The following is a 27,970-nucleotide window of genomic DNA, read 5'->3' on the forward strand; positions in this document are numbered from 1 at the left end:
TATTAGGCCAATAATCCAACAATATGTAACTTTGGTTATGCTTTTGCTGCCTCCACTACACATCAACTATACAAAACGTCGTTTTAGGCACATTGAAAAACAAAATAGTAGCCTATTTTTGGATAAAAATATATCTCCAATTGACTTCCTAATTTTTGCACCATGGAAATATGACTCATGCCAATGCTTTGTCTGACCCCAAAATACTGTACGTTGTACGCCAAACATATTTATGTAACAACTCAAAATGAGAAGTGGAAGAAGTGGGCAGAGATACCCATTGGTGATTGATTTCTTCTGCATGTTTGGATACTGTAATGATGTGTACAGAAACACAGGGAGTTATGATAAAGCTTTGCCGCAGGGACCACTATATCCACTATCTGCTACCACCACCTGGTATATTCAATACCTGGGGGCTGCCGCATTCAACCTCATTCATAAGGGGAGCTTTTGTCCGTGAGCTCCATGCTCTACACAGCCTATACAAGCGTCAGGTTTTTTGGAAAGGTTGGCTAACAAGACAAGCTGTATTAATCAATGCCTTGCCCATCTAAAATGCAAGCAAACCTGCCTTCTCCATGTTGAACTTGGATGGCATATGCCTCCCGGGGTTGGAGTGCTGCCGTAAGAACATGCCACCTCTTGGCGCACTAGCATTAAAAAGAGCGGGAGAGAGACGCACGCGCCATCACCTAATTAGCCTACTCCTTTGCTGAAGTCTACATTTGTTACAGCGGTAGAGACAGCAATTCTTGAACATGTAATCGTGAAGTTCGTCAACGCTGTAGGAGCCCGGTCTCTTCCTACGTGTTGTAGTTGTTTACAATACAAAAGGACTGGCGTGGAATGTGGTGCAACGAGCAATATCGAGTGAGCATCGCGCTGGTGTTCCTTGAGTAGAGGCTGCTGCGGGGAGAGGGGAGCTTGTAATTAGCTTTTTACCCGGGTGTACACCTCGTTCTCACTGACGAGCAAAATAATACACGGATGATGTGTTTTTACTCTCTACCGTTCTCCATTCTCTCTCGGTTAAAAACAAAGGATTCAATAGAAAGGGCGTTGAAAGATTTCACATAAAGACAAGGTTTTTTGTTGTTGTTTCCAGTCAGTTGTTTTCGCCAAGGGTTCTGTCCATTGTGGAAAACTGAAAATCAAGATGAAATTTCCCACAGAAAACCCAAGAAAACCAGGGCACCCCAACCCTTCGCCAGGTTTGTATTGGAACGTTTGTTGGTAATCAATAAAAGCAGATCGATTGAGTTTAAAGCATCCAAGATTACCATAAGTCTACTATAGGCTATTTTGTTTAATTAAACATACTTGAAATAGCCTAACCTTTATATAATTGGACTATATGTGAAACTTTAATTGTATTGGTAACCATAAAACTGCTGTTATTGATAAGTCAATTTATGACAGCAGTGAATGTGTACACCACGTACAGGAGGAGCATGTGTTGCATGACCACTATCCAACGAGGAATGGCGCATAGACTACCACAAATGTGTTACTTATTATGGATACATTTCATCTAGGCCTGGTACCAGGATGACATGCCTGAGGGGGAATTTTAAATCAGCTAGTATTGCTTTAGTCCTAATAAAACAAGGTAGTGTTCCTACTGCTGTTCGAATGTACAAAAATGTATTTGAAATGTAGCCATACACATCAACAACCGTTGTTTTATATAATAACGCACGACATATATGCGCCCCATTAAGACACACGTTTATCCGAAATGCAGCCTTAGCTGCCATAGGCCAACACACAATTTGCGCCTACCAACAAGCACAGAACAGCTCGACACGATGAGCACCACTAACTTATGAAAGATTCTTACAGGCTTCATAGCTTAGACTTCAATCATTAGAACTACAGGCTACATTTCTGTCGAATTTGTTTCACTACGCAATGAACGTAACCTAAAGTAAGCCAAGCCGCCACTTCTCCAGGTGCGCATTATTTTCTGTGGGAGAGTTTCAGATAAGCTAACTAATTCAAACCAAGTCATTATTCTATATCCATATCTGATGTTAAATGCCTAACATGACAGTAGCCACTTTGAATCTGCCGCAAATTAAAGTAAATTCTCATTCAGAGAGCAACACACACACGTTTGTTTTAATATCCTTCTGGGGACCACTAAAGGTATTACCATTCAAAATCCTCACCCTTAAATTTTGACCCTCAACCTAACCATAAAACTAACCCTAACCCCTAATTGTAACCCGAACCCTAAACCTAAAACCTAAGCATAAAATGGCCCTTTTCCAAGTGGGGACCATCAAAAGTCCCCACTTGTGCAAATGGTAATTTTCTGACTTCTGGAACCTACAAGGATAGTAAAGCCAAACCGCACACACGCATAGCAAGAGAGCAGGGAGGGAGGCAAACAAAATGGGCTATGGGTCGTTTTCATGGTATTGACATCAGTTTTACAGTAGCCTATCACACAACGACTGTGTAATGCAAATGAATGATAACCGATTGAACATTTTGACTACTTATTTTAGTAGGCTACACATTGTATTGGTCCTCTAGTACTGCGACATAAAAATGTAGGCCTATCCGAAATGCTGCCACATACACAACTGTAATTTTGTACATAAGAATGCATGCCATTTTGAAGAGAAGCCCCATGAAGACTGGTAGCCCAAGATGTGCTCATTATAACAGCACCATCGATTGGACATGAAGAATCACGGATAAATCTAGTATGCATTGAAGTAAAAAGCATAGGACTAACGTAACCTAACATTACATCAAAAAATCGGAATGAATAATTCTGGCATGGGCCATAAATGTTGTAACTTACCATTTAGAAGAGTTGCATCCTACTCGATAATGTTTTGAAGTTTCTGATTCTATTCTCCTTCCTGGTGAAATGTACTTGTCAGATTACTCTCAAATTCCAGCTGGACAAGCTGAGCTTTTCATTGATGTAACATGCTGTGTCTGTGTTCACTGAATACATTCTTCATAGTGGAGAATAGGGCTGGGCGATATGGCCCAAATATTATATCATGGTATTTAATTTTTTTTTGCAGATTTGACGGTATTTTATGTTTTTTATTAATTTAAGTTCTTTGAGTAGTGGGTGACCCTAGGGTGGCAACACATACATTCTAAGTGATTTCAATGGGTCTTTCTCCATTCTGATTGTTTTATACTGTTCAATTGCACTTCAACCCCAAAAAAGTCATAATTTTCATCAATTTCTGTATTTGAGATCATTTCCACACTGCCATGTAGTGCTTCACAATATGGGCAAGTAATCTGGGCCTTATTTTTAACCAAATGTTGCAATTTGACTTGTGATTTAGAGCAAAACACTTGGGTTAACTGTTGGAATCATGGAAATAGAATGTCTATTCTAATTATACACTGCTCAAAAAAATAAAGGGTACACTTAAACAACACAATGTAACTCCAAGTCAATCACACTTCTGTGAAATCAAACTGTCCACTTAGGAAGCAACACTGATTGACAATAAATTTCACATGCTGTTGTGCAAATGGAATAGACAAAAGGTGGAAATTATAGGCAATTAGCAAGACACCCCCAATAAAGGAATGGTTCTGCAGGTGGTGACCACAGACCACTTCTCAGTTCCTATGCTTCCTGGCTGATGTTTTGGTCACTTTTGAATGCTGGCGGTGCTTTCACTCTAGTGGTAGCATGAGACGGAGTCTACAACCCACACAAGTGGCTCAGGTAGTGCAGTTCATCCAGGATGGCACATCAATGCGAGCTGTGGCAAGAAGGTTTGCTGTGTCTGTCAGCGTAGTGTCCAGAGCATGGAGGCGCTACCAGGAGACAGGCCAGTACATCAGGAGACGTGTAGGAGGGCAACAACCCAGCAGCAGGACCGCTACCTCCGCCTTTGTGCAAGTAGGAGCACTACCAGAGCCCTGCAAGATGACCTCCAGCAGGCCACAAATGTGCATGTGTCTGCTCAAACGGTCAGAAACAGACTCCATGAGGGTGGTATGAGGGCCCGACGTCCACAGGTGGGGGTTGTGCTTACAGCCCAACACCGTGCAGGACGTTTGGCATTTGCCAGAGAACACCAAGATTGGCAAATTCGCCACTGGCGCCCTGTGCTCTTCACAGATGAAAGCAGGTTCACACTGAGCACATGTGACAGACGTGACAGAGTCTGGAGACGCCGTGGAGAACGTTCTGCTGCCTGCAACATCCTCCAGCATGACCGGTTTGGCGGTGGGTCAGTCATGGTGTGGGGTGGCATTTCTTTGTGGGGCCGCACAGCCCTCCATGTGCTCGCCAGAGGTAGCCTGACTGCCATTAGGTACCGAGATGAGATCCTCAGACCCCTTGTGAGACCATATGCTGACACATGCACATTTGTGGCCTGCTGGAGGTCATTTTGCAGGGCTCTGGTAGTGCTCCTCCTTGCACAAAGGCGGAGGTAGCGGTCCTGCTGCTGGGTTGTTGCCCTCCTACGGCCTCCTCCACGTCTCCTGATGTACTGGCCTGTCTCCTGGTAGCGCCTCCATGCTCTGGACACTACGCTGACAGACACAGCAAACCTTTTTGCCACAGCTCGCATTGATGTGCCATCCTGGATGAACTGCACTACCTGAGCCACTTGTGTGGGTTGTAGACTCCGTCTCATGCTACCACTAGAGTGAGAGCACCGCCAGCATTCAAAAGTGACCAAAACATCAGCCAGGAAGCATAGGAACTGAGAAGTGGTCTGTGGTCACCACCTGCAGAACCATTCCTTTATTGGGGGTGTCTTGCTAATTGCCTATAATTTCCACCTTTTGTCTATTCCATTTGCACAACAGCATATGAAATTTATTGTCAATCAGTGTTGCTTCCTAAGTGGACAGTTTGATTTCACAGAAGTGTGATTGACTTGGAGTTACATTGTGTTGTTTAAGTGTTCCCTTTATTTTTTTGAGCAGTGTATAATAGTGGGCACTTTTAATAGTGTTTGACATGACAACGAATGAAAATGCCAGGGAGGAGTTATTGTCACAGGGTAGGAACTAAAGTGTTGATAGGTGTTTCCTACGGGACCCTATAATCTTTGGCTACATGAATGTTTTCTCTTAGTTACTTCATGTAGCTAACATATTCTTGCTTTGCATTTACCTCTAATTTAGAAGATACTGTTGCACAAACATGCTGATTTAGGTCTACACCATCACTGGTATTATCAGGCTGTATAGCTGATTACGCTTGCTCTTACTCAGTACATTTATTAGCTAGCTAGCGATTAGCGTTAGTGGCTAACAAGATTTAGGAACATCTTGCTAAGAAAAGACACACTAGCGGTTTGCAGATGTTAGAAACACAAGCTAATAGTGTAATCATAAAATGCTAGTAGATTTATATTAAGAAGCAAAGTGTCAACTGCATCGTTGTCATCAACATTGTTGCATATGCTGCATTGACCATGCAGTTTGAACGCAAGTGTTGTGGTCGAAGGGAAAACAAATGCGCTCCTTGAGTAACAGGAGCTGGGGCTAGGTCTGTGTGGAAAGTGGCATGGAGAGGGAGAGAGAGAGAAACTATAAAAATGGACGTTACACACTGCGTATCACATTTAACAAACCAAACTTTCAAATACCGTTATAGAAGGTAAAGTAAAAACCCAAACCAGTCCATGCATCAATACCGGTATACGTCCCAGCCCTAGTGGAGTTGGAATTTTCACACATTACTGTAGATGCCTCAAAAGTTAATCCATGTTCAGTGCCAACAGCACAGTCGACATTGCTGACAAAGGCCGCTGTATCTTTGAAAAACACTAAGTGGGGTCCATTGGTTTTTGCTGGCTGTGGTTGCGATTTCACTTTGCAAGAATGTACCAGCCACAATAAACTCTGTTTCCACTGGTTCACTTTTGGTTAGATCCAACAGTGGCTTGACCTTGTTCACATCCAAAAAGTTTGGGCTCTCGGGATCCATGGTACAGAGCTTCCACCAGTTGACTATTTCCTTCGCTAAATCGTGATGACATTTCCCCCAGCACAGGACATTTACACTTACTCTCGCTTCCATCATCATGCTTACCCACTTTGCTTTCAACTCAATATTCCTGCAGAGTTTTACTCATGAGTCTCCGTCGTTTGCTTGGATCTGGTGTGCTCGTGCCCTACTGGCATGCCTCGCTGAGCCTTTCGAATCCAGAACTACATTGCAGTTTTTCAACACACCCGTATGAACTGCGGAAAAGTTTGACACTGGTGTGCAGATCCGTAGCTTCTGACTGCAGTAACTTGTTAGAAGGGTCGAGGAGTTATGTTAGCAATAAACTTAAAGCTTGGCTTACATCTGTGCCATATGCGCGAGTATATTTGATTTCACTGAGCATCTCTGTGATGTTCACTTGATTTCAGAATGACTGACACCGTGGCAAGGTGGCCAGTCCATCTCTGATCAATAATTATTTTAAGTTTTTCCCCAGTGTACTGTGCAGCCACTGTGGGTTTCCTGAAGAAAGTGTACAGGGAGCAACACACGTTGAAAATGTTCTAGGTTCCTCTGCTAGCAGGTTTCTCAGTGAGCTCGGCATTGGTCTCGACATGATGGTCCTCAGTTCTTTTCTAATTCTATGCCTGGCCCCTCCACCCCATAGAGTAGGCCCTGGTTTCATCCCACACGGAGCCACATGTTGGCTATGGCTCTGATCCCAACTCCAAAATGATGAGGTGACGTGAATCCAACATGTTCATTATAAACTTGAACCAAAGTTTGAAACACTAGGCCTATATGTGTTGTCTATTGAAACAATAGCTGTTGATAACTTCGCAATTTCTATATAGGTCTAAATAGCCTCATTGACGATGTATGGTTGCATTTAATTTGCCCTGTTAAACATGCCCTTTCGAAGGACTTCGATAGCATCAAGGAGTCTAGTTAGTGATTAAGAGACCTCTCAATCATCATTCTCACAATAGCACTTTGGTAATTGTCAGTGAAAAATATCAAAGCTAGGGATGGCCGGGTTTGGTTAAAATCCTGGATGGGAGTCCAAATGCATAGTTGTAGGTACATCAACTCTCCAGTAGGATGTACTGTCCAGTTCTTGTTTTTTTCTGATAGTGGATATAACGTTGCAGATCTGACATTGTTTCAAAGGTACAAATTCAACATAGCTAAACCTTGTATAAAATATGTTGAAAATTGGTTACCATGATGACATAATTCTATGTTGAAATTTCACCCTTTATAAAAGAGTTTACGTTGATGACTTTTTACAAATCCAATGTATTTTCCATGTAGATTTCACGTCACAATATATTGAAACAATGTCGATTCAACCAGTTTGTGCCCAGTCGGAAGAGGGAACCGTGTTTCCTATTGGCCTTTTTATGTATAAATATATGTGAACATAATTTAGTCACTCACCAAGGTCTATGCCCTATTTGAGGGGAATTGACAATGGCCACACTCTAGTCAGTTATGGTGAAGGCTAAATGGCTAATATAATGCCATTAAAGATACCTTGGTGTGTTACAGTTGCTGCATTATAGGGCTCCATTGAGAGATGGGATAAAACACATGACCTCATCGGATTTAGAGCTCGAGCTCTGCATGGGTAGTTCCCGCCAATCCTGCATGTATGGCACGTCCATGCGGCTGCCCTCTTCTCGTGCATGGTCACATGTTTACCCAGCCGCCTCTCCAATCACCAGTGTAGCAAGTGATTTACCTGTTTAGCTGTTATCATCAGTATGACCTTCTGGGAGAAATGTCAGCCTTGTTTTATGCGCTACATGCAGCCAAGTGTTGCACATACAATTATTCTCCTTTTTGTGGCAGGCAGTGTTTAGCGTTGCTCATCAAAATTAATTGAACCTGCAAGACCACTGTAGTGAATGTTTTTCCTTACAGTGACATTATTAAATGGTTACATAAATCACCAGCACCAATTCCATTGGTTTTCATCACCAAAATCAAGGCTTCTTTGTATAGTGTGTACACATGAGATGTGCCAGAACGGTGACGACTTTCAAACATAATCTTACATAATGTGATGATGAAAACGAGCATCTTGAAGGTATGACTATGAGGTTCATGAAAAAGAAGCAATGCGGCTGGACAAAATATTTCAATGCTATGGCTATGAATTGTGAATGTTTATAACTACAAATCCATATCACAAGGGGACAAACAAAATCAACTCCTGGTTTTCTTTTCAAATAATATTCAGACAGTACAGCATTAGAACATCATCTACCAGCCCATCATTTTTTCATATAGAAGGCTCACTTTTTAATCCATAATAACATAGCATTCTCAGCCTGCTTGAGGCTACGAGCCATACCAGTCCAGATCCTGTGAATCCACTGGCTGAAATAGCGCTCTGAGATGCCTGCTTTTAACCATAATGGGGTTTCTGAAAGTCCACAGAACACTTTGAGATTCTCTCTCTATGTTTCTCTGTCTCTCTCGCTCTCTACCATCTCAAAGCATCAAGACACACTCCACTACTCTTTCATTGTCATACTCCTGGGACTGATAGACTGAAGCCCAAACTGCCCAGGAAATCAAGCCCCGTTCCATATGGTATTCTTAAAGGGTTATTCACCTATTCCTGACATGCATATAGTAGTGTATTCCACCCCTTCCTTTCATAGATTTTTGGATTGTCCAGTGTGTGATGACAAATTTAACTTTACCCATAGTGCAGCTCCTAACAATAGTGTTTCATCATTTTATTCTCTGCAGTGGCAGCCCAGACCAATCTGTTCCCCCAAAAGAAGGTCCAGCCAGGCATGATGAGTTCCAGCCTGGTGCAGGCCAGTGTGGCCACCATGCAGAACCCCATGGGCTGCACTGTTCCCCGACTCTCTCCGTCAAGGCCCGCCAGCATGGTGGCCAGTATGGAGGCGGTGGGCGAGGACGGCTCGCCCCTGTTTACCGTCATGAAGTGGAAGACGGTGGTGGCGGTATTCGTGGTTGTGGTGGCATATCTGGTCGGGGGAGGTCTGGTGTTCCGGGCCCTGGAACAGCCCTTCGAGAGCAACCAGAAGGTGACCATCACTGCGGAGAAGGCAGCGTTCCTGCAGAAACACCCCTGTGTCTCACCGACGGAGCTGGAGGCACTCATCAAGGTAAGGAAAGACGGCAGCAGTCACTAGGCCAGTCTGCAGTCAATACTGGAGCTCTAATGTCTCCAGTTGTCTGGGGTCCCTAGTGGGGACTCAGGTCTCCTGAAACCTGAACTCTATATCGATCCAATCCAAGCCCCACACAAACACTATACACTAACACCGCCAGCCATCCTGGAATAAGATAGGAACCACACTAAACAGGCTAGTGTAATAACATAACTATAGAGTCTAGCTTGTGTCACACTGAATTCAAAGCGACCACTGACCACCATACTGTGGGCGTGACTCTGCATTATGATTGATAAATGCCGTATGTGTGTGCTATTTTGGCCAATATGCCCAGAAGCCTGCGTGCCAGCATGTGGAGTAATTCAGACCTTGGCTGCCACCGCCAGACTCTCCTCACTGTGATGCCTAATGACACTCGTTATTGCTAGTGCCTCACGGGGAACGTGGTTGGCATAATAACTGCTCAGAGACACGACTGAGGAGAAGTGGTAGAATAGTAATCAGAATGACAAACTGACAATTACTACATCTAGGTGGATGTGTAACGGCGGTGGTTCGCTGGACCACGAATGATTGATAAGAATTGTAAGTCTGAATCCTAAAGATTTGTGTTAGCTCCCCAAGCTAATGCCTAAGCTTTAGTTTAGCAGGCTAACACAGTCTTGTGGCGCACCGGAGACTCAGGTTCGAATCCCGGTCCGTCACAGATGTATGGCATTATCAACATCAAGGTGGTGACCCGTTCCTGTAGATTCATGCTCTACAACATTCGCACAGTACGACCCTGCCTCACACAGGAAGCGGCGCAGGTCCTAATCCAGGCACTTGTCATCTCCCGTCTGGATTACTGCAACTCGCTGTTGGCTGGGCTCCCTGCCTGTGCGATTAAACCCCTACAACTCATCCAGAACGCCGCAGCCCGTCTGGTGTTCAACCTTCCCAAGTTCTCTCACGTCACCCCGCTCCTCCGCTCTCTCCACTGGCTTCCAGTTGAAGCTCGCATCCGCTACAAGACCATGGTGCTTGCCTACGGAGCTGTGAGGGGAACGGCACCTCCGTACCTTCAGGCTCTGATCAGGCCCTACACCCAAACAAGGGCACTGCGTTCATCCACCTCTGGCCTGCTCGCCTCCCTACCTCTGAGGAAGTACAGCTCCCGCTCAGCCCAGTCAAAACTGTTCGCTGATCTGGCACCCCAATGGTGGAACAAACTCCCCCACGACGCCAGGTCAGCGGAATCAATCACCACCTTCCGGAGACACCTGAAACCCCACCTCTTTAAGGAATACCTAGGATAGGATAAAGTAATCCTTCTAACCCCCCCCCCCCCCCCTTAGAGTTAGATGCACTATTGTAAAGTGGTTGTTCCACTGGACATCATAAGGTGAATGCACCAACTTGTAAGTCGCTCTGGATAAGAGCGTCTGCTAAATGACTTAAATGTAATTATCTAATCTGTATCATAGGATAGCTATGATAGATGTCCATACAACCAGGAATACATTATGTAATTGTCAGCAGCAATACTGACTTCCTTTTCTTTCATCAGGTCTATCTATAGCTAATAAGAAAGTTGGCAGATACCCCTATCATGCAATTGTATGCTTTTTACATTAAGTCATTCTATAGATTTCCTCTTTTAGATTCATCTTGATCCATTTGACTTGAAAGGGTATGCCTGCCTGTTCTTAGTCCTACTTCCTTTTAGTTGATAGAATCATATAATAATAATAATAATAATTTAAGCCATTTAGCAGACACTTTTATCCAAAGCGTATCACGCGTGCATATGTATGGGTGGGCCCGGGAATCAAACTCACTATTCTGGCATTACAAGCACCATGCCCTACCAACTGAGCTACGAAGGTCCACAGGAAATTTAGACAAACCTCTCGGACCCAGCTCACGACAGCTTCCAGAAAACAACAGCTTCTTCAATCTAATGTTTCACCTCCTGGAAAATGAAAACTGTGAATCTGGTGAGGAGAAGCCTAATAAACAGAGCTTTATTTGACTTATACTGCAGTGCTCTCACTTCTGCAAGCGCCAGCAGGGTTTTCAGGGCTGAACGCTTCCAGCTCCTTGTAAAACAGTATTTGAATCAGCCAGATATTGACCCCTCAGCTGTGAAACACTGGATAATACAGGACAGGATAATGCAGGACAATGCAGGCCATAGTCCCACTGGTGTAGGGAAACAAATTGCCAGGGAGCCAAGCGGAGTTTTCCTGGCCGGTTCACTAATTCACAGTGAAACACAGATGCCAGTGTGAACTGTAATCATTAATGACTTGGATACTCTTCGCTCGCTATTACTCAAGGATCTCGGGTTTGGGCAACGATTGGAAGTGAGAGCATTTGTAATTGTTTTTGTTTGAACTGTTTAACTGTGAAATGAGGTGGATGTTTATCTTAGTTACAGTAGAACTCAGATGCAGTAGGGAAACGGGCTAAAGCAGAGGGCCGTCACATTTCGGATTAATTCCTATCTGGAAAATGGTGCTAGGGGATGGAGGGATGCCAATGCAGTTGCCATGCCTCACTGCATGCTCTGGCCCTGTATTGCTTAGAATGCAGAATGGATATTTTACTGCAGAGTTTAAATAGGCAACTCTGCACTAATTGACATGTTTCAGTGTATATAGAGCATCTGCAACACAAAATACGTTGTCCTTTAAAAATATACACTACCGGTCAAAATAGTTTTTCTTTATTTTTACGATTTTCTACATTGTAGAATAATAGTGAAGACATCAAAACTATGACATAACACATGGAATCATGTAGTAATCAAAAAAGTGTTAAATCAACAAACAAAAAAACGTTTTTAGATTCTTCAAATAGCCACCCTTTGCCTTGATGACAGCTTTGCACACTCTTGGCATTCTCTTAACCAGCTTCATGAGGTAGTCACCTGGAATGCATTTCAATTAACAGGTGTGCTGCCTTAAGTTAATTTGTGGAATGTCTTTCCCCCTTAATGCGTATGAGCCAATAAGTTGTGTTGTGTCATGGTAGGGGTGGTATACAGAAGATAGCCCTATTTGGTAAAAGAGTCCATATTATGGCTAGAACAGCTCAAATAATCAAAGAGAAACGACAGTCCATCATTACTTTAAGACATGAAGGTCAGTCAATACGGAACATTTCAAGAACTTTAAAAGATTCTTCAAGTGCAGTCGCAAAAACCATCAAGCGCTATGATGAAACTGGCTCTCATGAGTTCACCACAGGAATGGAAGACCCAGATTTACCTCTGCTGCAGAGGATAAGTTCATTAGAGTTACCAGCCTCAGAAATTGCAGCCCAAATAAATGCTTCATGGAGTTCAAGTAACAGACCCATCTCAACATCAACTGTTCAGAGGGGACTATGTGAATCAGGCCTTCATGATTTGATTACTGCAAAGAATCCTCTACTAAAGGACACCAATAAGAAGATGAGACTTGCTTGGACCAAGAAACACGAGCAATGGACATTAGACCAGTGGAAAGTTTTCCTTTTGGTCTGGAGTCCGAATTGGAGATTTTTGGTTCCTACCTCCATGTCTTTGTGAGACGCGGTGTGGGTTAACAGATGATCTCCGCATTTGCATTTCCCACTGTAAAGCATGGAGGAGATGGTGTGGGGGTGCTTTACTGCTGAGACTGTGATTTATTTTGAATTCAAGGCACACTTATCCAGCATGGCTACCACAGCATTCTGCAGCGATACGGCATCCCATCTGGTTTTGGCTTAGTAGGACTATCATTTGTTTTTCAACAGGACAATGACCCAACACACCTCAAGGCTTTGTAAGGGCTATTTGACCAAGAAGGAGAATGATGGGGTGCTGCATCAGATGACCTGGTCTCCACAATCCCCCGACCTTAACCAAATTGAGATGGTTTGGGATGAGTCGGACCACACAGAGGAGGAAAAGCAGCCAACAAGACTGTTGGAAAAGCATTTCAGGTGAAGCTGGTTGAGAGAATGCCAAGACTGTGCAAAGGGATGGCTATTTGAAGAATCTCAAATATAAAATATATTTTGATATGTTTAACACTTTTTTGGTTACTACATGATTCCATGTGTTATTTCATAGTTTTGATGTCTTCAATATTATTCTACAATGTAGAAAATTGTAAAACATTATGAAAACCCTTGAATGAGTAGGTGTTCTAAAACTTTTGACCGGTAGTGTATATTTTTACATTTCTACACTGACATTACCTGACATAGGATTGTTAGACATATATATATATATATATATATATATATACTTTGTTTCCTGAGTGGATTTTTGTGACTCGTATGTGGCAGCATGCAAGGTATTTTGTAATCTAAAAGCTAAAATGGGATTTCAAATTGAACCATCATCTTTGGAGTGCTTAACATTTAAAAGGTGTCTTCAGGCATGTTCTTCGTTGGTAAAAGCAACAGTGTCCCCTCTAATATATGCAGAGATAATTGCCTACATTTTCAGCCCAGGGAGGTTAAATTATGCCGCAAGTCTTAAAAGCATCTGCTGTGGAATGAATTATTCATTAGGGGCTATTGTCCTGGAGGACCCAGGATGTATGGAAGTGGTCTGGGAGAATGTCAACTGTTTCTCCGGGTCTCTGCTCTGGTGGGTTTACTGCTGCTTGGGATTGAACAGATTACTCATTACAGTATTTTATCCCTCAAAGTCCAGTAATGTGCCACATCATGTTATAAGTGTAGCTTGATTTACTACAGTACCCACAATACTCTGGTGACTAGGTCTTTCCATCACACTGAATCTAGAGGATCATTAGACCTTCTTCATATTTTCTGAAGCCATTGGGTTACTTTGCCTTTTTATTCTGACTCATTGTTTGTGTACTGTATATTGCCAGATCATATTGTTGTCAACAACTGAGCCAGCATTGTCAAACATGAGGCAGGGTGCAGGCTGGTGTGTATGGTGTGTCATTCGACCCCTTCCATCCCACGGAGGTCCTACCCTGGCGTGTCACTCAATCCCACGGAGGTCCTACCCTGGCGTGTCACTCAATCCCACGGAGGTCCTACCCTGGCGTGTCACTCCATCCCACGGAGGTCCTACCCTGGCGTGTCACTCCATCCCACGGAGGTCCTACCCTGGCGTGTCACTCCATCCCACGGAGGTCCTACCCTGGCGTGTCACTCCATCCCACGGAGGTCCTGCCCTGGCGTGTCACTCCATCCCACGGAGGTCCTGCCCTGGCGTGTCACTCCATCCCACGGAGGTCCTACCCTGGCGTGTCACTCCATCCCACGGAGGTCCTACCCTGGTGCCTTTATTAATTACCCAACACTGTGATTGTATCACCCACCGCTCTTCGTCTATGCACACAGCATCGTAAACATCCTCCTCCAATCCAACGTGAAAGGTGATTTCTCTGGCGGAGAAAAGGGCAGATGATAAGCAGTGCTGGGACGTGTGCCAGGCTGCTTCTCTAGTTTGTTAGGCCAGAGGTAGAGCCTACAGGACAGGCAGCGCATGGCAGGGCCGGGAAGAGCAGGGTTTGGGCCAGACTACTGGGGGGAGATGTATATCTCCTCTGTACTCTGTGTCAGTTCTGTGGCAAACAGTGACAACCTTCTCCTGTGGAATCTCTACAGCACTTTTTCTCTCACTGTTTATGGGGATAGGGAGTGACTTTGAGCTTCCATCCACTATAGAATCTAGTCCCCCTATATCAACTCATGACTAGTACTAGTCTCTTGCTGCCATGCATAAGTGACAATAACTTGGTTATATTGTTACATTTTGTTATCTTGGCAAGTTTCACACATTACTGCATGTGGTGTCTGTGCATCCTGACAAAAAGATAAATGCATGTGGCATGTATTGGTTAACTGAGAAGGCAGCTCAACAAACAGACATGGTTCAGCAGAAGAATGTCTACGCAAGCACATTAGGAGAGAATGAGTGTTATTTGCCCTAATTAAAAATGTTTAAACCCCTACCAAAAATGTTCATTAATTATAATCCACATACTAATTCACATTTCCTGTTGCTGCATGATTATATTGCTGCTATAGCAAACTGGCTCAAATTAAGATCCTACATCTGTATGAATAGGAAGTTACAGAAGCAATGCAGACCATGTAGTTGAACAGAGGCTGAAGAAGGACCTCACAACCCACTCTGCCTTAACACAGATCTTTCAGGCATGTTTTACTCCTATCAGATCCTACATACAGTGGGGAGAACAAGTATTTGATACACTGCCGATTTTGCAGGTTTTCCTACTTACAAAGCATGTAGAGGTCTGTAATTTTTATCATAGGTACACTTCAACTGTGAGAGACGGAATCTAAAACAAAAATCCAGAAAATCACATTGTGTGATTTTTAAATAATTAATTTGCATTTTATTGCATGACATAAGTATTTGATACATCAGAAAAGCAGAACTTAATATTTGGTACAGAAACCTTTGTTTGCAATTACAGAGCTCATACGTTTCCTGTAGTTCTTGACCATGTTTGCACACACTGCAGCAGGGATTTTGGCCCACTCCTCCATACAGACCTTCTCCAGATCCTTCAGGTTTCGGGGCTGTCGCTGGGCAATACGGACTTTCAGCTCCCTCCAAAGATTTTCTATTGGGTTCAGGTCTGGAGACTGGCTAGGCCACTCCAGGACCTTGAGATGCTTCTTACGGAGCCACTCCTTAGTTGCCCTGCCTGTGTGTTTCGGGTCGTTGTCATGCTGGAAGACCCAGCCACGACCCATCTTCAATGCTCTTACTGAGGGAAGGAGGTTGTTGGCCAAGATCTCGCGATACATGGCCCCATCCATCCTCCCCTCAATACGATGCAGTCGTCCTGTCCCCTTTGCAGAAAAGCATCCCCAAAGAATGATGTTTCCACCTCCATGCTTCACGGTTGGGATGGGTTCTTGGGGTTGTACTCATCATCCTTCTTCCTCCAAACACGGCGAGTGGAGTTTAGACCAAAAAGCTCTATTTTTGTCTCATCAGACCACACGACCTTCTCCTATTCCTCCTCTGGATCATCCAGATGGTCATTGGCAAACTTCAGACGGGCCTGGACATGCGCTGGCTTGAGCAGGGGGACCTTGCATGCGCTGCAGGATTTTAATCCATGATGGCGTAGTGTGTTACTAATGGTTTTCTTTGAGACTGTGGTCCCAGCTCTCTTCAGGTCATTGACCAGGTCCTGCCGTGTAGTTCTGGGCTGATCCCTCACCTTCCTCATGATCATTGATGCCCCACGAGGTGAGATCTTGCATGGAGCCCCAGACCGAGGGTGATTGACCGTCATCTTGAACTTCTTCCATTTTCTAATAATTGCACCAACAGTTGTTGCCTTCTCACCAAGCTGCTTGCCTATTGTCCTGTAGCCCATCCCAGCCTTGTAGAGGTCTACAATTTAACCCTGATGTCCTTACACAGCTCTCTGGTCTTGGCCATTGTGGAGAGGTTGGAGTCTGCTTGATTGAGTGTGTGGACAGGTGTCTTTTAAACAGGTAACGAGTTCAAACAGGTGCAGTTAATACAGGTAATGAGTGGAGAACAGGAGGGCTTCTTAAAGAAAAACTAACAGGTCTGTGAGAGCCGGAATTCTTACTGGTTGGTAGATGATCAAATACTTATGTCATGCAATAAAATGGAAATTAATTACTTAAAAATCATACAATGTGATTTTCTGGATTTTTGTTTTAGATTCCGTCTCTCACAGTTGAAGTGTACCTATGATAAAAATTACAGACCTCTACATGCTTTGTAAGTAGGAAAACCTGCAAAATCGGCAGTGTATCAAATACTTGTTCTCCCCACTGTACGTTATGTTTTAAATGCATACAGATATAGGATCTTAATTCGACCAGTTTCTCACTGCAGGAAAATAAGCCTGCAGCAACAGGAAATGTGGATTATAATTAATGGAGATTTCTGTAGAGGTTGATACATTTTTAGTTAGGGCAAATCAAGTCTGACATTTTTAAAGTGGAAATTACAAACTTTAGAAACCTTTTCCAACCTTGAATACACTAAGTTTGCATTTCCTAGTGTGCAGGATTAAGATCCTGTATCTGTATTTCAAAGAGCAGATCCCTGATGGCATTGGCTGCTTCTAAAGGAGATGACATTGATCTCTTTGGAACTCATTCAAGGTGTCCTGAAGCAAAACCCATTCTGATAGAAACGCTGAGTCACCTTTCATTATCCAGGCATGCTGCTGCTCTGCCCAGTGCCAGGTCTTCACCAGTCCTCTGATACAGGCAGGGGTTTCATTTAGATGTCATTAATAATCTGTGGAAAGGATGGGGCTCAGGGAAAGGATCACAGCTGCTATCCTTGCTTTCCAACCAAGGTGCATGAATTGAGGAGCAAACTGAAGTGAACAGGAAATTCAGCAACTCTTGGAGGACAGTGGAAGTTGATAAAAAAATATGCTTATGTATTGTTAAAATCAACCCGAAATGCTTTAACAATAAATAATCATTTTTATCCTCCCAAGACTTGCTGAATTTCTTCCTCACTTTAAATAGGATGGGGCTTTTTTGTATTCATTATTTTACTAGATAAGTTGATTGAGAAACCATTCTCATGCAAAGCAACAACCTGTTACATGGGAGAGGATAGGCATTGAATGAATAGTAGAGTCTTATCACAGGAAATTAGAAGGTATTTAGTGCTTCAAAGTTTAGCGTGTCCAAAAATCTTAGTCAGATTTGTTTCATTATATAGTGATGATACAAACAAAGCCTGGGGCAGATGTACAGTAACTGCTCATCAAACATAAGCTATGATTAGACTGTCAGTTTGGAAAGAGGAGCTGATTGCATGTGTAACCAACCAGAGTTCAAAACCAGGTCTCCTGCGCATCACGATACTGTGTTAGCCCGCTGTAGCTACAGTAACAAAATTCTTCAGGTCTCAGGCAAGGTTAGTCATCACTCAAGCATGGTTTGAAAATCCACCTCCATTACACAAGCAGCTATCAGCATGGTCAGTGATGATCAGATACAATCAGGTCCCTCTGTCCTCTCCCGTTGTCCTCTTTCTGTCCCCTATCTCTTTCCCCTACCTATGTCCCCCTACCTCTGGACTGTCATGGTGTCTCCTGCTCTGCTCTTGTTTACTTGGCCTTCAACCATTTCCACCTATCCCACCATCCCTCACACCCTGAGCTACTTCCTGTTGCGCGACACGCCGATGTTCCATCTGGCATGCAGGCTTCCTGACGAGTAGACTGGAAGACTGGCACAGTGTGAGGGTTGCTCAGAACATTGTGGGCATCATGTGCCCCGCCCTCTCTCTCTCTCTCTCTCTCTGTGTGGCACTGTCCTGATGATTCACCGTGCAGAGGCGTCGTCAGTGCTAAGCTACACAGCAGTCATATGTTACGCAACTGACTCCTTTAAGAAATCACATGGGAAGGTTTGATAGATCCTTATGCGAAAGCCCCCCTGAGAATTCAGCTATTCAACATGCAAATTATGTTATGGTTTAGCAATCAACACATGCTTTTACAGCTGTAGGATAACTGAAAGAGAAACTCTCAAGAGACTCTGTACCACCAAACAATGCTGCCATTTTGAACATAATACCATCATCTTTATCCACATGATGTTGTCTAATTCCTATTAAACTGGTGAATGTCTTTTGCGTTTGTGTGTCCAGCACTCTGTAGATGCTGTGAATGCTGGGGTCAGCCCGATAGGAGACACATCCTATAACTCCAGTCACTGGGACCTGGGCAGTGCCTTCTTCTTCGCCGGAACAGTCATCACAACCATAGGTAATAGCATCAAATCAAATGTTATTGGTCGCATACACATATTTAGCAAAATGCTCATCTTGTTGCACACACACCTGCTCTGTTTATTTCCATTGAGGCCTATGTGATCAATCACATCTGTAGTTACATTACCTGTTATTCTTGACCATTCAACCTGTTTAATTATGGCCCTCTCAGAAAAAGGCAATAGATTGTTCTGGATCAAACAGTGGTTATAGTGGTGGCCTATAGTATCCCCTTATTCACACTGAGGCCGTTGTTCATTGACCAATGTTCCTTTTTTTAAAGTTCAAGTTTTCTTGTGGGATAGGAAGTGAAGTGCTCTGTTGAAAACAATGCAGAAAATAATGTAGGAAGTCATCTGTAGATTAAAGCCTTGGTAACACTTTATTTGGATAGTTCAAATCAAAGTTTATTTGTCACGTGCGCCGAATACAACAGGTGTAGACCTTACAATAGTGCAAAAAAGGTATTCTGTGTCACTTCTCTTTCGTAAGTAACGAAATAAAAACAACAGTAAAAAGACAATGGAAACAGTAGCGAGGCTATAAAAGAAGCGAGGCTACATACAGACTAGAGGTCGACCGATTAATCGGAATGGCCGATTTTATTAGGGCCGATTTTCAAGTTTTCATAACAATCGGAAATCGGTGTTTTTGGACGCCGATTAAAAAAACAATATATATATATTATTATTTTTTTTGTATTTTTTTTTACACCTTTATTTAACTAGGCAAGTCAGTTAAGAACACATTCTTATTTTCAATGACGGCCTAGGAACGGTGGGTTAACTGCCTTGTTCAGGGGCAGAACGACAGATTTTTACCTTGTCAGTTTGGGGATTCAATCTTGCAACCTTACAGGTAACTAGTCCAACGCTCTAACCACCTGATTACATTGCACTCCACGAGGAGCCTGCCTGTTACGCAAATGCAGTAAGAAGCCAAGGTAAGTTGCTAGCGAGCATTAAACTTATCTTATAAAAAACAATCAATCAATCATAATCAATAGTTAACTACACATGGTTGATGATATTAATAGTTTATCTAGCGTGTCCTGCGTTGCATATAATCGATTGCGGTGCGCATTCGCGAAAAAGAACTGTCGTTGCTCCAACGTGTACCTAACCATAAACATCAATGCTTTTCTTAAAATCAATACACAAGTATATATTTTTAAACCTGCATATTTAGTTAATATTGCCTGCTAACATGAATTTCTTTTAACTAGGGAAATTGTGTCACTTCTCTTGCGACAGAGTCAGAGTATATGCGGCAGTTTGGGCCGCCTGGCTCGTTGCGAACTGTGTGAAGACTATTTCTTCCTAACAAAGACAGCCAACTTCGTCAAACGGGGGATGATTTAACAAAAGCGCATTTGCGAAAAAAGCACAATCGTTGCACGACTGTACTTAACCATAAACATCAATGCCTTTCTTAAAATCAATACACAGAAGTATATATTTTTAAACCTGCATATTTAGCTAAAATAAATCCAGGTTAGCAGGCAATATTAACCAGGTGAAATTGTGTCACTTCTCTTGCGTTCATTGCACGCAGAGTCAGGGTATATGCAACAGTTTGGGCCGCCTGGCTCGTTGCGAACTAATTTGCCAGAATTTTATGTAATTATGACATAACATTGATGGTTGTGCAATGTAACAGGAATATTTAAACTTATGGATGCCACCCGTTAGATAAAATACGGAACGGTTCCGTATTTCACTGAAAGAATAAACATTTTGTTTTCGAGATGATAGTTTCCGGTTTTGACCATATTAATGACCTAAGGCTCGTATTTCTGTGTGCTATTATGTTATAATTAAGTCTATGATTTGATAGAGCACTCTGACTGAGCGATGGTAGGCACCAGCAGGCTCGTAAGCATTTATTCAAACAGCACTTTAGTGCGTTTTGCCAGCAGCTCTTCGCAATGCTTCAAGCATTGCGCTGTTTATGACTTCAAGACTATCAACTCCCAAGATTAGGCTGGTGTAACCGATGTGAAATGGCTAGCTAGTTAGCGGGGTGCGTGCTAATAGCGTTTCAAACGTCACTCGCTCTGAGACTTGGAGTAGTTGTTCCCCTTGCTCTGCATGGGTAACGCTGCTTCGAGGGTGGCTATTGTCGATGTGTTCATGGTTCGAGCCCAGGTAGGAGCGAGGAGAGGGACGGAAGCTATACTGTTACACTGGCAATACTAAAGTGCCTATAAGAACATCCAATAGTCAAAGGTATATGAAATACAAATCGTATAGAGAGAAATAGTCCTATAATTCCTCTAATAACTACAACCTAAAACTTCTTACCTGGGAATATTGAAGACTCATGTTAAAAGGAACCACCAGCTTTCATATGTTCTCATGTTCCGAGCAAGGAACTTAAACGTTAGCTTTCTTACATGGCACATATTGCACTTTTACTTTCTTCTCCAACACTTTGTTTTTGCATTATTTAAACCAAATTGAACGTTTCATTATTTATTTGAGGCTAAATTGATTTTATTGATGTATTATATTAAGTTAAAACAAGTGTTCATTCAGTATTGTTGTGATTGTCATTATTGTGGTGTACTCCTCAATGCCATCGGAAGAATCCTGGAACATATTCCAGTCAGTGCTGGCAACACAGTCCTGTAGTTTTGCATCTGCTTCATCTGACCACTTTTTTATAGACCGAGTCACTGGTGTTCCTGCTTTAATTTTTGCTTGTAAGCAGGTAACAGGAGGATAAAGTTGTGGTCGGATTTACAAAATGGAGGGCGAGGGAGAGCTTTGTACGCATCTCTGTGTGTGGAGTACAGGTGATCTAGATTTTTTTCCCATCTCGTTGCACATTTAACATGTTTGGTAGAACTGATTTGTTTCCCGGCATTAAAGTCTCTGGCCACTAGGAGCGCCGCCTCTGTGTGAGTGGTTTCCTGTTTGCTTATTTCCTTATAGCGGACTGAGTGCGGTCTTAGTGCCAGCATCTGTCTGTTGTGGTAAATAAACAGCCACGAAAAGTATAGCTGAAAACTCTCTAGGCAAGTAGTGTGGCCTGCAATTTATCACAATATACTCTACTTCAGGCGAGCAAAATCTAGAGACTTCCTCAGATTTTGTGCACCAGCTGTTGTTTACAAATATGCACAGACCCCCCCCCCCCCCCCGTCTTACCGGAGTGTGCTGCTGTTCTATCTTGCCGGTGCAGTGTATATCCCGCTAGCTGAATATCCATGTCGTCATTCAGCCACAATTCCGTGAAACACAGACTATCAGTAACATTTCAACTAACTACTAACCCTAGGTCTAACCATAACCTTAACCGTTACCCTTATTCTAAACCTAACCCTAGGTCTAACCATAACCATAACCCTTATTCTAACCCTAACCTCAGCAAGCAGTTTCCTATCAACAGATGGTCATACTATCTGTAGAGCATCTACAGATGGACTATCCCGACTATCCAAGTAAAGTGTAACTAAAACCTCTGCTCACCTAAAACAATAGTATTACATTTGGGATACTCACAAGAATGGTATTGTCAACGTCACTGATTTGAAAAGACAGGATCGTTTATTAGCTACCCGCGTAGCTGGTAGAATGTTCAGCTGTGAATTAAGTTCCATACCAGCAAACTGCCCCTCGGGGGTTTTGATATGATATCAATGTGGGATTGGTGTGTGAGTATGAGGCTCCTGTCAGATGAAATAAAGTGAGCTGCTCTGCTCCTGGGAGTCATGCTACTGTCAGAGTGAGTAATGGTCTCCATTATCTCCTTGACGACGGTGGAAAGCTGATGTAGCTAAACTAGATGTTTCACCTTCGTGGTTCACTACTGCTTTGTTGGTTTGTTATTAATTTTCAACAGGATTAGGAATGATTTGGAGGATGTTTTGAGTAGTTATCAGGCAGTGTTGGTGTAGTTCAAGTCAAGTGCATTGGTTGATGAAACATTCCAACATTTTACCTGAGGTAGTGCCATTAGTTTGATGGACGGGCAGAAGGCCTTTAGTTTGATGGAGGGGTGGAAGGAGACCTTTCACTTTCAATTCAGTGGCATGTCTCTAATTAAATCAGAAGAGTTGGACTAGCCTATTACCCCCTTCTGTGATTCCAAATGGAAACTGACACTCTGCAAGCGGTGGACAAAGGGACAGAAGCTTAGCTAGCAGACAGCCCATGTTAGCCTTTTGTAGATAGCAGTGTGTCTATAAGTCTATGGGGAAGAGGATTTGGTGTTGCACAAACCCACTGTGGTTGTCTGCCGTTGATAGGATATAGAGGTGTAAGGCTTTTCACATCCGAAAAACATCCTCTTCTCCTTCTCTGTTCCTTCCACAGGGTACGGTAACATTGCCCCCAGCACGGAGGGTGGGAAGATTTTCTGTATCCTGTATGCAATATTCGGCATCCCTCTGTTTGGGTTTCTGCTAGCCGGTGTGGGAGACCAGCTAGGGACCATTTTTGTGAAAAGCATCGCGAAGGTGGAGAAAATGTTCAGAGTAAGTTCACAGCATACAGTAATCCACAGCATGAACAATATGAATAATGATGATGCTATTTTGATGTACTATAAGAATAATTATCGATTATCAAAATAACTTTTAAATGTGAGATGGTGATAGGCTAGAGACCTCAAACTCAACTCTGGACCTCCAAGCCAGTTCCACTGCATTTTCTAATTGCTCCGCTGGGATACCAGGTAGGTGCAAGTCATTATCAGGTAGAACAGAACGAGCAGGCTCCAGACCTCGTAGGGTAAAGGTTGAATACCCCTGGACTAGAGATTAGAGAGCAGGGGGTTTTCCAAATTGAAAGTGAAAGTTTGCACATAGTGAGTGAGGTATTATCCTCTGTTAGTGATATATGGGGTCTACATTATGTCTTGTTAATGAGCAGGTGGTGATGGCTGTCATGCTTTACTCTGATTTGCCCAACAGCTTCAATCTGCTCTGAGTTTTTATAGTGTTGCAGTCAAACAGGAATACCTGGAGGGTATTCATTACGCCTCGCAACGGAAACAATTTACTGTTTAAGAACCGAACGGGAAAAAATGGATAGGGACCTACCTGACTTTGTGCAATAGAAACTCTCGTATTCATTGCAAAACATTTTCCATTTTGAGTAAACGATTTCTGTTGCAAAACATTTTGAACAGACTAAACGTTTTGCAACAATCTGCATAATGAATATACCTCTTGGGTGAAAGCTGTACTGAGTGAGCTATGCCTCTGTGACAGCCCACAGCCACAACACCGTTACGTCTCATTTGATCTAATCAGGCATCTTATGCATCTTTAGCTCATCACCAGGCGGTGTCAGAGTGGATAAATAGATGCCACCTTGTCAGCGTCACAAATGTCATCACTAGAACTCAGTAGGGATGCCACCACAGAACGACAACACACTGTGTGCCTTCTGTTAAAATGACCTCCATCGCCTCCACTGTGTGTGTGTCCTCTTCTCCTCCCCCAGCGCAAACAGAACCAGATCAGCCAGACAAAGATCCGAGTGGCCTCCACGTTACTCTTCATCCTGGCGGGCTGCATCCTCTTCGTCACCATCCCTGCAGTCATCTTCAAACACATAGAAGGCTGGACAGGACTGGAGGCCATTTACTTTGTTGTCATCACTCTGACAACTATTGGAATAGGAGACTATGTGGCAGGTGAGAGCTAGCATATTTCTGTACTGTAAGGTTTAGGCAGTGAAGGTGCCATAACCAAATGTTTATCTGATAATGATCTCTAAATTGCTGCCATTTTGAGTCAGACATCACATTATAAGCTTTATACTAAGACATAAAGGCTCATATAGTACAAGCTTAAAACAACTAATAAAGCATTTAAATTAGTGTTACCCGCACACTGCTCTTGCTCTGACGAAGGCCTTGTGGTCGATACGTAAAGCTTATTAAAGAGCAGTGATGCTATCAAGAGCAGTGTGCGGGTTTCTTCTTTTTTCTCATCTTATTCAACTATTACCATGCACTTGTGAAAAAGATCAGATCAGATGTGCTCGTGCCTTTTTTGAAATATTACCACATTTTTCATTCTAACAACTGTTTGTACCCATTCATTTAGCTTTAAACTCTATTATGGCTGTCATTTCTTCCTGCTGTGCCATTTCTACTGTGGCTATATATTTATCATTCATGGAGGGGTCTTGGTGAACGTGGAGAGGGCTCATAATGTGAAAAGCAATTGTCTATTGTCTTAGTGAAATTGATGTCCATTACCAGGCTGTCATAGCTCGATCTCTGACAGAGCTGCTGCCGCACCGTACTTATAATTTATTTTCCAATCGCTCTTTGACACACAAACGCTTATCTTCAGAAAATTAGCTTTGGTTGTTTCTGTTCTCTGGATTTTTGACTAACTACCAATTGGATACCATGAAAAAGGGGTAAAAAATGTATAATAAAATAAATATGTTCCAAAATAATCTATCAGGGTTGTTTTCATTAGGCACCAAACGGAGGAAAATGAACTGAAACAGGGAGGGACTGCATGCACTTATCCAATAGGAAACACACATTTTTGGTTTCAGTTAAAAAATATTTTGATATGGTTAGCACTCCTGAACATGACCCAGGTCTCTCATCATGCTGACCGTTTCATTGTTTGTTTCCATCCTACAGGAGGGGACCGGAGGGTGGAGTATCGTAATTGGTATAGACCACTGGTGTGGTTCTGGATCCTGGTGGGTTTGGCCTATTTCGCTGCTGTGCTGAGTATGATCGGTGACTGGCTGAGGGTTCTGTCCAAGAAGACAAAAGAGGAGGTAGGATTATATGACTACGGTATACTACTATGGTATAGAACTGGAATGTTGTAGTTGAATACTACATGGGCTTATGTATTTAATTTTTTTCACCCAACTTTTAACCTAAATCCAATGACAATGTGAAAAGTTTTGTGGATTTCACAACTCAACTAAATGGTGAGACGTTGAATTGACATATGTGACCAGTGGGTAGTTACTTTCACCAATTCTGTAAACTATTCATTTAAGGTAATAGTCGGTTCATTTGTATTGTCATGCGTTATAGTATTTAATGGTGTGAAATTACCTTGGTTTTGTCTTGACATACACAAGGTCGGTGAGATCAAGGCCCACGCGGCTGAGTGGAAGGCCAACGTGCGCGCAGAGTTCCGGGAGACGCGGCGGCGCCTGAGTGTGGAGGTCAGCGACAAGCTCCAGCGGGCCGCCACCATCCGTAGCATGGAGCGCCGTCAGCTGGGCCTGGACCAGCGGGCCGTCTCCATGGACATGCTCTCCCCGGAACGCCGTGCTGTCTTCAACAGCCTGGACACCAACCCCTACAAGACCTCGTCCCAAGAGAGCATTGATACCAAGCTCAACAACCTGCGTCTGAGAGGGGCCGAGTGTGGTCCACACCGGTCTGACAATGTGGCGGCCTCGGAGGACAACATCTTTAATCGCTTGGGCTCTGTCACCAAGCTGGCCAAGAGGAGCAAGAACCGCGAGCTGAAGAAAAACATCCCAGATCAACTACGATGCAGGCCCTATAGTACTCCGCCCATAGAGATGGGGGAGAGTAAGGAGGAAGATGAGGAAGATGAGGGGTTAGACAAAGAGTTCAACACCAGCCTGTCCGATCTGCCGCTGTTCGTGGAAGTGTGCAAGCCCCAGAACGGTTTTACAGTACCATTCATACCACTACAGACCAAAGATAAAGAAACTGAGGAGGAGACATTTGAACTGTAAGAAAAGGAGCTGCATATCCAGATGGATCCTTAAGACTGTTGGCTGTTCCTCCTGAGATAAATATGTTTTAAACATCACTACCGTATGTGCCTTACATCTCTCTCACTCCTTTGTGTGCTTGATATTAGGGGAACAGTTGTGTCCCTGTGTGCTATGTAATGTTATTCAATATTCACTGTGCCGTAATAACCTGAAGTTAAGACATGGGCATCATCAGTTTCTACAATCACGTGGTAAAATATTGAGATTCGGGGTTCAGTGGTACAGAACAACCAAAATGATGGTCATGTTTTATTTTGAGGGAAGAGAAGATGGCTGCTAATCAGAAGAGTCAAAAATAAAGCAAATAAGATGCAGTGGAAGACTGCTATGATGTCTCTTTGGGGAGTCTGTGACCTATATGCACATAGTTTTTAGGACTATCATAGTCCACTATCTGAGGTCATTTTAGGACCAGAGAACTGAGCTGCTGAGAGAAGAACAAACTTTGAAAGACTGGAGAGTAACTCAGATTTGGTCATTTGGTCTCATTCCATCACAATACATAAACTCTATGGAAAATGGATTAAAAAAAGGAATGAACACGGCCACATTGTGTGTGCATGTTACATGAGCTAAGCTGTTTAATGTCTAAGTGTATGACTACGCTACCAACTTCATGAACTTTCTTTAAAACTTGAATCTCAGGGCTTGTGGTCCTAATGTTGTCATTGAAATGTGACTAAAGGATGCTGCATTCACACTTTGTAAAAGAGTAGCTTTGGCTGCGCTTAGAATGGCTTTCAGAAGATGACAGTTTGACAATGGAACCGAAGATTAGCCACAATGCACTTAGGAAGGAGAAAATGCCACTAATTGCATATACAGGATACTGTCAAATTTGAGAATTTGGGACACAGAGTTTTTTTGGCGGTAACTTGTTTGATACAAAAAATCCAAGGATTTGCTTGAATACAGTGTGTTACTCTGAGACGACATCTTTGTTTATATATAGTGTACCATGTTACATTGATGTGTTCTATAAAGAACATTGATGTGTTCTAACAGAGGGATAATAACACTGAAAACATGCACGAATCAACTTTGCATTTCAATTGTGGTTTACTAATAGTATTATAATAATCTAATTACAAACCCTTTAAGATGCATGGGTTAAATAACATTACCTCTATGTATATCTCCCTCAATTTCTCAGCCACTCGCACGCGCACACTTCACACACGCATATACACACCGAAATTTTAATTCCTTGTGTTTGCATTGATATGGGTGCAGAATTAGCATGGTGTGAATGCAGCAAAGGACTCTCAATGCTATAACGCTACAAATAAATGCTTATTAAAAAAGACATGGAACACAAAAGCATGCTATTTTGCAAAAATATTAATGCTAT

At 42.9% G+C, this 27,970-nt stretch overlaps 1 protein-coding gene across 1 annotated transcript; it reads left to right on the top strand.

Moving 5' to 3' along the window:
• The first annotated feature begins 706 nt into the window (after window positions 1–706).
• LOC139582598 (potassium channel subfamily K member 10-like) lies at window positions 707–27,167 on the top strand. The gene is made up of 7 exons (XM_071412739.1): window positions 707–1,214; window positions 8,711–9,096; window positions 18,746–18,863; window positions 23,188–23,348; window positions 24,322–24,514; window positions 25,487–25,629; window positions 25,945–27,167. Exons 1-7 carry the CDS (start codon window positions 1,160–1,162, stop codon window positions 26,575–26,577), a joined length of 1,689 nt encoding a protein of 562 aa, XP_071268840.1. The 5' UTR covers window positions 707–1,159; the 3' UTR covers window positions 26,578–27,167.
• Window positions 27,168–27,970: the final 803 nt, after the last annotated feature.

Source organism: Salvelinus alpinus, chromosome 8, assembly GCF_045679555.1.
Source record: "Salvelinus alpinus chromosome 8, SLU_Salpinus.1, whole genome shotgun sequence".
Lineage (NCBI taxonomy): Eukaryota > Metazoa > Chordata > Actinopteri > Salmoniformes > Salmonidae > Salvelinus > Salvelinus alpinus.